This window comes from Choristoneura fumiferana, chromosome 12 (genome assembly GCF_025370935.1).
Source record: "Choristoneura fumiferana chromosome 12, NRCan_CFum_1, whole genome shotgun sequence".
Lineage (NCBI taxonomy): Eukaryota > Metazoa > Arthropoda > Insecta > Lepidoptera > Tortricidae > Choristoneura > Choristoneura fumiferana.
Window position 1 is genome coordinate 15,520,631 of NC_133483.1, and position 12,386 is coordinate 15,533,016.

Here is a 12,386-nt window from a genome sequence, read left to right on the forward strand (position 1 = left end):
CCCGGGGAAGAATTAAAGACGTTTAACTTTGTGCCAGGCGTCCTTGTCGCCCTTTGTTTGGCAGCTTTTCACAGCTATTAGGACGACGAGCCGAATATTTCCAAGTAATTTATAGCGTGATTTTATGTAATTAGGGCGGATGTCGTATAGCTAGGAAGAATTTTATTTTATCGGCTTAAAATTACTCTCCAAGATGAGGGGCAGAGGCGGCAAGTTTTGCCGAGTCTGTTGAATTTATAGCGAAACTTGTGTTCTGACTAATTAATGGAAGCTGCTCCGCTAAGGCGCAGTAAGAATTCGTTGATTTAAATGCGTACTTATTGTTTTATCACCAGGAGTACGCCCAACTGCTGTTAACTCTTTCTGTCCACACCACGAAGACGCTTAAGAGTCGAACCCAAACATTTGAGTATGTACTTTTTATGGACTACTTCATTGGATTGTAGGTACGGTATCTTTAATGATTTGCTATCTATAACTTCTAAAATTTAGTTGTAAACTGAGAAAAAAGTAATGCCATCAAATTAGGTATATTGTGGTAGCTAGAGTTAATCAGAGCAGACCGCCTTTATGTTGCTTTTCAGGTCGTCGTTAAAGTTTCCTCTCGGTTGATTCAGACGAGCCTTTCATTAAAGCAAAGAGGCCGCAAGCCTCGGCCACGGCAGACCTCCGCCATGCCGCCGCACCGCCTCTTAGGATAAATATTTCCACAAATTCCGCCTTTATTTATTTTACGCTATTCAGATAAACCTTAATGGCGCTTTGATGTGGCTCAAACTTGGAACATAGCCTTAGCTTTGGCAGTCTTTGATTGATTTTCTTCAAAATTTTGAACTAAATCTGCTTTGTTGGTAATTCGGTACGAAATTTTAATGACATTAACTGATTTTGAAGTTAAGAGTCATACAAAAATAACTGAGATTTTTTATAGTTAACAAAAACGACCCCGATTACATTCTCCAACGGAGAAGTTAGAGTTTAGTTAGGCGAAACGTTTGGCTTGTCGGTAAACGGAATATTTGATCTGTACATGTTTCGCCGAAACATAGATTATAACTACTGCCGTTCCGTGGACTATTCATATGTCCTGAGGGAATCCTTACATTGTTCTATTTCACCGCAAAATAACAGTTTAGAAGCTAATCACGCCATAAGACAATCGCTTTTATCCACCTTGGATCAAACCCATACCAGTCTGGCTGCTTATAATACCACTAGGTCTCTGAAGGTCCAGTAAAAAAGTTACGAATACGTGACTCCTCATAAATGGATTGTTGCTCACCTATTTACAATTTCAGCCAAAGAGCATCAGATTTCACTGTGTATGAAATAAACAAATCAGACATCCTCATTTTCTACCCAGTGGACAAGCCTATTTAAAGTTTTGGCCCACCAATTTTGCATAATTTTGTTGACGTGTCATAAAGTGACAGCTTTAATAAACAGAAGGTTGGCAGTAGCCTAATTTACTATATTTTAGGTCGATTCTCTTTGCTCGCAATGAGTGTGAAACCATGCGGAACTTAGCGCACGCGTAATGGGTCATAATGATCTGCTGAATCAAGTATGGACGATGTCACTGCGAGCAACCCCATCCAACATTATCAATAGCACAGTTAATCAATTGATATTCTAGAAACAATATATTTTGCTGGTGGTATAGGACTTCGTGCGTAGTCCATTCGGATAGCTTTCCATTTTACCCGTTGACCTTCTGCCAAATAGCAGTGTTTGTTCCTACTGTTGTTTTCCGATTTGGTGATAAGATATAGGTAGAGTCATTCACGATGACGCGTGCCGTGGTTCTTATTACAATGTCATTAATGGTTAATTTTGACAAAAATCACGCGTCTTCGTGGATGGCACTAGGTATACCCGGTGAAATTAATATAGCATTGAGGCATTCCACCCTAGTCCTTTTATCGCTCTCTGGTGTTGTCAGCTGTAATTTTTTCATATTAACGCCGGTACAAAATCCAGACTAACTGCGAGTGGTTCCAAAAACTCGCGCTGCTGAACGAACGTGATACCCTACACCTCACTCTACGCTTAACTACGGCTGTTGTTATGTGGCCGTAACGTCCAGTTAATTCTAAGGATATGTTTTTACGTAATTAAACTCGGGTACCTACTATAGTGAAAATTGCGAAAGTTCGAAATGCGTTATAAGCATAATGCAAAATAATGGTTCACGTTACGGCAAAACTACTTACCACAATGCAATGATAGCTGTAAGTAAAAAATCAGGTTTGTGTATGTAGTTTTACATAATGTCACAGGGACAATCGTAACATGACTCTACCATATGTAGAGATCGACATCACGGCAAAACAAAGTATAATCATTCTCTTATCTCTAAAGTTTAAGACCTACCGAAAACGTACGCCTGACAGTGACGTGTTCGGTGTACTTACGCTTTAAGCACTCTAACGTTACGCCGATATCTGTAATACTAGTTTTTGTTTACAGTCTAGTATGGCGCGACCGAATACCACGGCCGCTGTCGCAGTGTTCGTTGCTGGCGTCGCAGCAACAAGCGGCGCGGGACCACCGTTCAGATGCACGCCTGCGCATCGACGCCAAAGTGCTGGTCATCGTCGAGTCTGCCTACTCGCGGCTCGGACGCGACATTGCCGAGCTCCTTGTCGCCAACCGCATTCGGTAAGTGCTTACACTACTTTACGCAACAGGAATAAGTGCACTACATGACGCATCGTGCAGTGCTTAGGTGACTTTCTCTACAAACTATACCCACAAGTAATTTTTCTAATTGAGTATCCAAGTAGAAACTAAAATTTAGTCACACAGGAAATTTCGACCAGCACAACACATTTTGGACTTTTTTGATGATGAATTCTTAGAATATCAAGTTAAACATTTGCATGTTAGTTGTGACCATATGGAGAGACAACGTCTCATCCGGCTGAGTAATATTTGTTGGCTCCGTAGCACAATTTCGAAAATCAATATTCCTAAGTACGGTATTCCTAAAAATGCTGGTCCTAATGCACTATCTTTTCGAAAATCAATATTCTTTTGTACAAAATATCTAATGACATTACATATTTCGAAATTCGATACATCTAAAACGCAAAATAGTAAAGTACAAAAAGTCCAATGACAGTTCTTCGAAAATCATCACAATTACAATGATTCAAACACGATAAAAATTATAGGCCTTGACTGGACATATGTAGATTGTTATGTTTCGGTAAATAGGTTAGGTTATATTAGTACTGCATTAGGGCCTAAGGCTCAAACTACACAGATACATGAGCTCCGCCCAGCGGAGTTCTGTCGACTTTGTCACGTTATATGTAAGCTTTAGCTAAAGTCAACTGAACGAAATACAAATGTCGTTAGGATTTTCATGTGTACTACTAGTTTTGTACATTAGATATTTTAAACGTGGGTCAACTGAACATCGGACATGTATCTTTAGGAATTTTATACATTATAAATTTTGATTTTCGAAATAATGCTACGGAGCCTATTTGTTAGCTGATTAATATTGAAACGTCTTATTCCGTTTTCGAAGATGCTCAAAAACATAAATCACGAATAAAACACAAACTAAAGTTTAAAAGCCTAAAACGGCAAGAAAGTCGACCGACCGCGCGAGTTGTAACTTTCTCAAAGTAATTAGTCCAAATTAGTATTTTCGTTTATAAAGTTCGTAAAGTATCGAACTGAAACGTGGAAACCTATTTTCGAGCAGTCTAAAAATGTCAAAGAAAGAAATGAGTTTAAAAATAAAAGTATCACCAAAATATATTGTACAAATATTAACGAGGCCCGCTTCGTCGGTGACTATTATGGGTCGATGTTTGCCGCTCGTGTTTGTTTTATTTCCCTGTTCATGCCCGAGGCGATCGGTTCTGCTTGTTGACAGCCAATATGCGGAAGACTTGACGTACACCGCCGCGTAAAAGAAAAAGTAGGGAGGGAGGTGCCCGCCTATATTTACTTCAATACTAATAGCCCTTTACCCCCATATGTCCCAGACGCTCCCCTAAGATGTCATGTGCGACTTTTTGCTCGCTTTGTGCAAAAATCAGTTTCCTCCCAAGTCTGAGCACGCTAGTCAAGCGCAGGCGTGTTTATGAAATGTTTGACAGGTTAGGAATTAGTTAGCCTTGTACTCGGGAGGTATCGTCGACTTGAAGTGGAATCTTTTTTTTTGTATTACGAGCAATGCCTATGTAGGTATCAAATCAAGGAATTGTCATCTATCATTCATTTATTTAATAAGTGATGAGAAAGGGGTACTTAATCACTCACTTTATTATGATTATGTAAATCTGTAGGTATAAACCGATACAATACAATACGATACAATTATTCTTTATTGCACACCTTATAGCAGTACAAAAAACTTGTAATATAAACATTTAGATTCAGGGTGGACAGTAGGCGGTCTTATCGCTTAAAAGCGATCTCTTCCAGACAACAATTTTAGCTTTCAGTATTAACTGAAACAAACGTGAAAAGTTTAACTTCAATTCAGTGTAAATAACAAAAACGAACTCAAACTAAAATGTTTTCATCAGAATGCTTTTACATATCCAATCAAAACTCCAATAATTGTGGTAAATAATCAGAAATACCGCCTCAAAGTCAAAGTCAAAGTCAAAATATCTTTATTCAATTTAAGCTATAACAAGCACTTATGAATGCCTAAATCAATGTTGCGCATAGAATAATTATTTGAATTAATAGTGTGTTAATTTGAGAAAAGTATCGGTGCGGTAAATGTTTAATTTTTTGGCATTAGTGATAATGGGCCATAAAATAAGTTCTATCTCTTATATATTATTCTATATTGAGCTCTCCTTATTTTTCAAAGTTTTTTCTATTGTTCTAGAATTGTGTTGTGCTTGTAAAGTCATAATTAGTCGTAACCATTTAAAGTTTCAAGACTTATGATAACATTTATTGTAAACTTTTGTATACGTGTGTATGTGTGCTTAAGTCTACATACCGTAGCCATTAGTGCACATGTGATCGGTCGCTATTTAACCATCACTTCCACGTGGGTCGGTAAATACCCGCCACAAAATTGCTGCTGCCATAATGCTATACAGCAGTCTCTACCTACTAAAGAGCGTTTATATATTCGATTTATTAGTAAAATTCAAGAGCTCAAGATACACTAATGCACTCATTACACTTAAAATTTAGAACGGATGTACAAAAGTGAAGCGTAAGTTTCATTTGAGGGAAACACAAGATTAGAGTAGAAGCTACTTAAAGATTAAGCTTTAAGCTCCACGAGGTTAACTTAAAACTGGGTGCTGCATCTTCCCCAGGCGCCTGAATAAGTAGTGGTGAGATAAGCGAAGCTAGAGCTGGTCGCTAGTTAAATATGAAGCAGTAAACAGATATAAAGGTGACGGCTGAGTGCGATGCAATGCAGCGGAGTCGCGGCGCGTTACACGGCGTGGCGCGGGCGGCGCAAGTTATCTTACGGCAAGTCGTTGCGGTGTCAGTTAGTTAGTTAGTAGTGCCATTAGAGCAGCCTCGCGGCACTCCGCCCCCTATCTCACCGCCTCGCTCTCCATTAGTGCTCGTTTATGTCAAAACGACTTAATTACTTCATGGGAAATTCACAGTTTCCTTTAATTATCACATCAATCCGCCGTTTCATCACATACGCTCGAGATTGTTTTGTTGGTCGTTCGGCGACTCTCCGGTCCTTCTGTTGTGATGGAGACGTTTATTACTCCCTGATGTCGTAAAATTCATTTTATTGCAAGTGCGAACGTTTTAACTCGTAATTCCCATGTCAACACTCATTATATATTATGTGCGGACCCTTACTCGGACAATTAAAGCCGTACGTACCGATCAATTTAATATTGCAACTTTGTTATTGTACCTACGATTAGAGCATTGTAAAGATGGGAAAAATACCTCGAAGCAAACATTAACAGAAGGAAGCATGACAAACTTTGCCTTAATTTTAACAGCCGCTGGCAGTTGTGTCAGTCGTTAGCTTAGTTAGTACGTCCTTGCCGCCATTAGAGCGACTCGCGGCGGCTCGCCTCCTTATCGCGACGTTTCGAGTTCTTCCAACTTCTTGTATGCAGCGTCGCGCCAAAGACGGTAACCAACGTACTCGTACTCGACATAAACATTTTCCTCGCGAAAAATCTCTCGATGGGACCATTCCTAATAATGACACAGAAAATATCTCCGTCTAAATTAACTTTACTGCGAAAGTAATGTTCATGACGGGGAGGGCAAAACTGGTCAACCTTGAGGCTAATGACTGTAATACTTTAAACGGAACCGTAACATTCTGGGACATAAATTTGTGGCAAAGTGTTTCTGTGCAATAAGCGGCGACAGGACAAGATAAATAGCCTCATTAGGCCGTTTCATAACAAAAAACACTCGGTGTTATTGATTTGAAATGAAGTTTCCAAGTATCCATCGACGCCGTCGACGGCACCAGCGCCGGGCGCCGCCGGCCGCTTTACGATAACTGCTGCTATCTCGTGGGGCGGCAGGTCGCCGGGGGCACCGTGACATTGCCCCCCTTTAATTGAACTCACTCGCGCTCCCTTATCACGAATTAGCCCTCGTCGCGTTCGGTTCACAGTTAAAGTAGGCCGTTTCGCGCGCTCTAATTTGAACCGAGCGCTCTCTCATTTAATGATAGGATACTAATTAAGGTAATTAGAAATATATTAACCGTGCCTCTAAGGGTAGACGCTGCATTGTTAACGTAGTATTAGGCCGTAAACGAGACAATTCGAATGAATGGACGTGGAAAGTTTTTAAACTTAAATCTGCTATCGACAGTTGCATTGATGCTCCAGCTGCTCGAGTAGGTAAAGTATTTTGTTATGCACAAAGTTGCCAGCGAGTGGCCGTACATTAGAGAGCCAGGGGCGGGGTGGGCCGGCATGAGTTAGGTAAATGCTATTTGCAAGTTGCCGTTCGCCTTAGCCTCCTCTGTACTGTAGCGCTCTCCGGTTGCCAAATTGAAACGGGCCTTAACTTGGGCTAAATGAACGGTCGTTGTGTGGTACTTTCATGCCAGTTACTTCAATTTTCTTCTCAGCGATAGTTGCTTTTTCCTACTTGCGAAGAAGGCAGGCCTCCACTCAAATAAGGCCATTCAGATTCATCAATATTAACGTGGAACACGAATGCCTAATGGCTGCTTTATTTTTAATAGAAAATAAGCGACTGCTCCGATACTGAATATTTAAACTGCTATTATATTGCAAATCAACTTCGATCGACTGCGCCCCGCTTTGAAAAGGGTAGGTCATCGTGGAAGCTATTAAAATTGTACAATTCCATGACAAGGGTTGACCATCATTGCTTTGTTAATAGTATCTGTCTGAGCTGTTGGTTTGAATTTCGAATACTGGTTTTGTAGTGGTTTTGTGATACCGGGCTGGGTTTCTGTTTGACAGTTTGATTTAACTGATATATTGTTTTGTACTGAAACGGGAGTTTAGGGGCAAACCCTTCCAATCAATTAAGTATTTGTACATAGTTTGTAATAGAGTCCTGTACCTGTAGTTACTGGCTAGATATATACCGTCCAATACCTACAAAATGCTTGTATTAAATTTTAATAATGTAGAGTGGTCTCAAATGCCTATCCATTACAAGTCAGTATTGGGAAGTGAAGCCAAGCTTATTCAAGAGGCTTCCTTCCGTCTCAGTTTCGGCCCTTTGCTTCCTCGGTGTCCCACCCTAACTTAAAAATATCGCTAGGGATGGTACGTTTACATCTACCGGTTCATTAACTCATGACTTGGATGAAAACGTAACATGTGACCTTACGTATCAAAGGGGAAACCCCCATGAGGTAATTACTCTTGACTTCTGACCCTTTTCACTTTCCCGTAAGTATTCGACTTCTCGTACCTCTTTCCTCCTACAATCTGCTATTCTTATTTACCCGAGACATTTGTCTCGCCAGATACAGTCGCCATCATAAACATCGAAGCCGTCTAAAGTGCTCATAAACATTACGAGTACCGTTGGGGTAACAGAACATACTAGGTACATAAATAGATAGATACTTAAATATATAGTAAACACTCAAGACCCGATAATAAACGTTACGAACTTGTCAATCACGCAAGTGCATAGTGCATGTTCCGGTTTTTGACCACCAAGATATTTTTGATGTTTATTACGGTGATTGTGCATCAGAGCTTGCCTTTTAATGGGAAGGAAATTTAAACCTGCCCTGTGGGCGTCAGGCGGCATATGTTAACAAATTAGCGCCTTGTCACTTTAACATCATTAATGAACTGCCACGTTTTCAAAGAAGTTCACGTCACAGCTGGAAGGTATTAATTTGTTGATGTATTTATAAAAAAATATTTAAAAAAAACTACGCTTGAAAGATGCAATCAACAGAAAATTAGAGTTATTATGGAAAAAGTCGTAAAAAAAGTTTTTGTTTTAAAAACTTTTTTTACGACTTAGTTAGATATCGTCGTTCGGTCCTAATTAGTCCCAATACATATTTAAGTAGGTAATGACTCAAATAGTATGTTTGGTTTGAGACCTAGTATCTACTAATGTGTACCGTGTTTTTAAAGGAAACCCTAGTAATTTAAAACGCTCGACTAACTATATCTTCCTGCGCCTAATTTCTAGAAGCACGGCATGCATGACCTACTTTGTGTAATCAGTTAATTTTCCACAAACTTGTTTTTACCGACAATGTCTCACGTAATAGATCTCTACTAGAAGGTATACCTAATATCTATCACTACTAAGCAATAGATCTTCATTCATTCATTACAGACGCATGCAACCGACTTGTTCTTTTACCCGTTTTATTGATAGTTTATTTATTTATCAATATAGAAAAATACAGTATTACAGTAAAAAACTAATGCAAATTCAATTATACATAAAAAAGTATCATATTACAACAGTTTAGGGATTTTTGAATGTCGTCTTTGTCGCTTCTCTAAAACGATGGAACACCACACCCTCCGGGCAGAAGTAGAAGCACAGAAACATCTGCTGGTGCTTGGCAGGCAGGCAAAGACTTGAAATTGTTAGCCCTATGAGACTCAAGCTAGAATCCCGGTAGCCGACCCCGTGCCGTCGCGGACGTGCTCGAAGACCTTTTCCGCCATCGTCTTTTTGTCCAACCGATAGTTGCTAAAACCGATATCAAATGTTTGTCCACAGGTACAAGGTGGAAGTAGCGGGCAAGAGTTTGCCCGTGCTCACCACTTTGGACAAGGGCCGCTACGGCGTTATCGTGTTCGAGTCCCTATCAAAATATGCCAACATGGACAAGTGGAACAGGGAACTACTCGACAAATACTGCCGGGAGTACTCTGTGGGCGTCGTGGGATTCGCCACGCCCGGAGAGGAGACCCTAGTCGGGGCCCAGCTGAAGGGGTTCCCGCTGTTCATGCATACCAATCTTAGGCTTAAGGTAAGAGTATTTTAGTACCTAGTTATATAAGAAGAAAAGTCCTGACTTACTAACTCATCGCAGCTCAAACCCTTCGACCTAGAAGGCTGAAATTCAGTAGTTTTAGTATAGACACAGAATAAAAATTGTATATGTGACTTTAATAATCATTTCAATACATGTCTGATGATGCATTAACGCCACGTTTAATGCCATATTGTCTACTTTGTAACGCGAGGATGCGTGACAGTACTCAATTATAATATAGAGAAAGCTACAGTTGCGTTCAACTTAAATTAGATTAATTGATACTTACCTACATCTGAAAAAATCTTGATACAGCTAAACATTTGACAAACATTGTACCCGTAATTTTCTATGTCTACGACAACCCCTGTGTGTACATTGTGTCTTAAGAACGATAAAACAATTAATCCTTGACCTTTAATACAAGGAAAAGGCCTCACATGTTTGCTACCAAGTTAGCCTGCTTGTTATAAGAGCTCTTTACGCCCAAGTGTGATGAAATAGTACATTATGCATTAAGGGGCGTAATCCCCTTACGGCCTGTGATAAACAATGATTTTCATCAGATTGCGAGGAAAAGCAGCAAAAAATGAATTATTTTGTGTCTAAATCCTTCACAGCTCGGCAAAAGAAACACGCTAAGAAAACAACTGAAAAGAATAATTGCTACCCGCCTATACAGGGGGCTACAACAAAATTCGAAAATAGAAGTTCGTATCGTTCCGTCCCTCTCACTCTTATATTAAATAATATTTGCGTCAGCAAAACAATACGCACTTCTATTTTCGAATTCGAAATTCATAGAATCCCGAATAAGACACGGACACTACGGACAGTAAAGACCTAACTCCCGCTGATTCCTATCGCTGTTACTTACTACTTGCCGCGATATGCAAATGAAATGGAAGCATTACCATAATAAGAACTCTTTCTAATGGAGAACATCACTCCGGGTTGAAATTCATGCTTTTGTTGAATATTAGGATTTAATCTACAGGAAGTTTTTGTACTATAAAGATAGCTTTGCAAGTATGTTGGGTACTGCAATCCTATCCTACTAATCCTACTATAATACTTCCTACTAATATTATAAACGCGAAAGTTTGTATGGATGGATGTTTATTTGGATGTATGTTCGTTACTCATTCACGCAAAAAGTACTAAACGGATTTCCATGAAATTTGGCATACATGTAATATATACCCTGGATTAACATATAGGCTACTTTTTATCCCGATATTCCCACGGGATAGGGATAAAATTTTGACATTTCAACCTCTGTGCCGTACCGGTGCCAGGCCGGCTAATGGAAAAACAACCATTCCATGAGAAAGTATTATGTGTCCAGCAATAGGGCATACCTGAGGATAAACATCAGCTTTTTTGCCATTTTATGTTCGAAGCAACTATCCTTAATGAGATCCTGGCTTTTCGATTAATTTCCCAATTGTTTCATATGGATAAACGATTTTTTTTTTCTGAAAATTTTATCTATTCAGAGTAGTAGTTATAAAGGTTTGAAATTCAGGATTAGACAGAGAAAGACATACTGGCATGTGACGTCACACGCCAGTACCGCCATACTTGCTGCATAGAGAAAAGCGTTATTAAATCCAATTTTCAACCGATTTAAATTTTCTCTTCGCTAAACACTATCTGTATATCTATATTTTCATAATAAAATTAAGATATGACAAAATCAGGAGTTTTCAAATACCGTACAGTTTCATTCGTCCACACGAAACAATTGATAAAAGAATAATTTTGGAAAAATACTTCCATCGAAAAATTAGAAAACCCTTATTAATACTCCAGTCATTTGTTGTATTTTGTCCAGAAGACAGTTTATGTATTTTAGTTACCATCTTGCACAGGACGCGACGCTGAACCCAGCGTCACCAGTTCTGCGGCTGGCGCGTGCTGGCGAGACAGCGTGGGGTGCGCTGCCCGGCGATCACTGGACTGTCTTCCGGGCCAACAGCTCTACCTACGAACCAGTGGCGTGGGCACTGCGGCAGAATGAATATGCAGCTAATGGTAAGAAACAAAAGAACATTGCTATTAAATCATTCTAATAAACAGACTGGCTGGTTACAGCAAGGTAACTCGAAGGCTAGTAAAGGACTGTGTGTCGAAGTGGATGAACGGTTTAGAAGCTCACAATGATGACTCTGTTGCCAAGGTAATAAGAGTTCCACAACTGCTCATACACTTATGCTGATGATTGTATGAACAGCTACGAACCAGTGAAGTGAACAATATGGCAGAATAAGTGCGCTGCTACTAAGTGGAAAATTCTAGATTGACAAGGTGCGCTGACGCCCTATATACTTAGTCGTATTGTATTGCCGACAATCGTATAAATAAACGCTTCACGACCAAGCACTATATGCAAGTGTTGCGTTTAGGAGTGGAACATAATTCTGCTCGCGTTGTGTTTATTTAACGCCAGTGCGCGTCAGGTTTATAGACTCTCATAAATCATAATTTTAAAAGGGTATCTTTAATCCTGATTAACATCACTTATTTGGCACACCTCAAGGGTGACACGATATCGAAGTCAAATCGTAAACTAACATAATACATGGACCTACATGCTACGCAAATGACGCTTGTGCGTAAGTGGAAATGTGTCTGCGCTCAAAGATCCATTATAAATGCAAAAGTGTGTGTGTTTGTATGTTTGTGTGTTTGTCTGTCTTTCACGTCAAAAAGGAGTGACAGATCGACGTGATTTTTATCCCGGGAAAATGCACAGTTTCCGAGGGAACAGCGCGCGATAACCGAATTCCAAACGGACGAAGCCGCGGGCAAAAGATATTATTAATTATAAATAGACTTTTTGAGGTTTAAAAATGATTTTCGTTTGATGTGAAGGTACGTACTCGTATGTCAGCTTACCATGGGAAAGGGTCGCGAAATAAATATTGCGCAAAATTTCCGTATT

General features: G+C 39.7%; 1 protein-coding gene across 3 annotated transcripts in view; it reads left to right on the forward strand.

Annotated features, from left to right (window-relative positions):
• sfl (N-deacetylase and N-sulfotransferase sfl) overlaps positions 1-12,386 on the forward strand; it is a 121,754-nt gene that overhangs the window by 80,192 nt on the left and 29,176 nt on the right. For all 3 annotated transcript variants that reach the window (XM_074095475.1, XM_074095478.1, XM_074095477.1), the window contains exons 3-5: positions 2,470-2,661; positions 9,181-9,433; positions 11,314-11,476. In XM_074095475.1, coding sequence (XP_073951576.1) covers positions 2,470-2,661; positions 9,181-9,433; positions 11,314-11,476 — 608 coding nt within the window. The remainder of the gene's footprint in view (positions 1-2,469; positions 2,662-9,180; positions 9,434-11,313; positions 11,477-12,386) is intronic.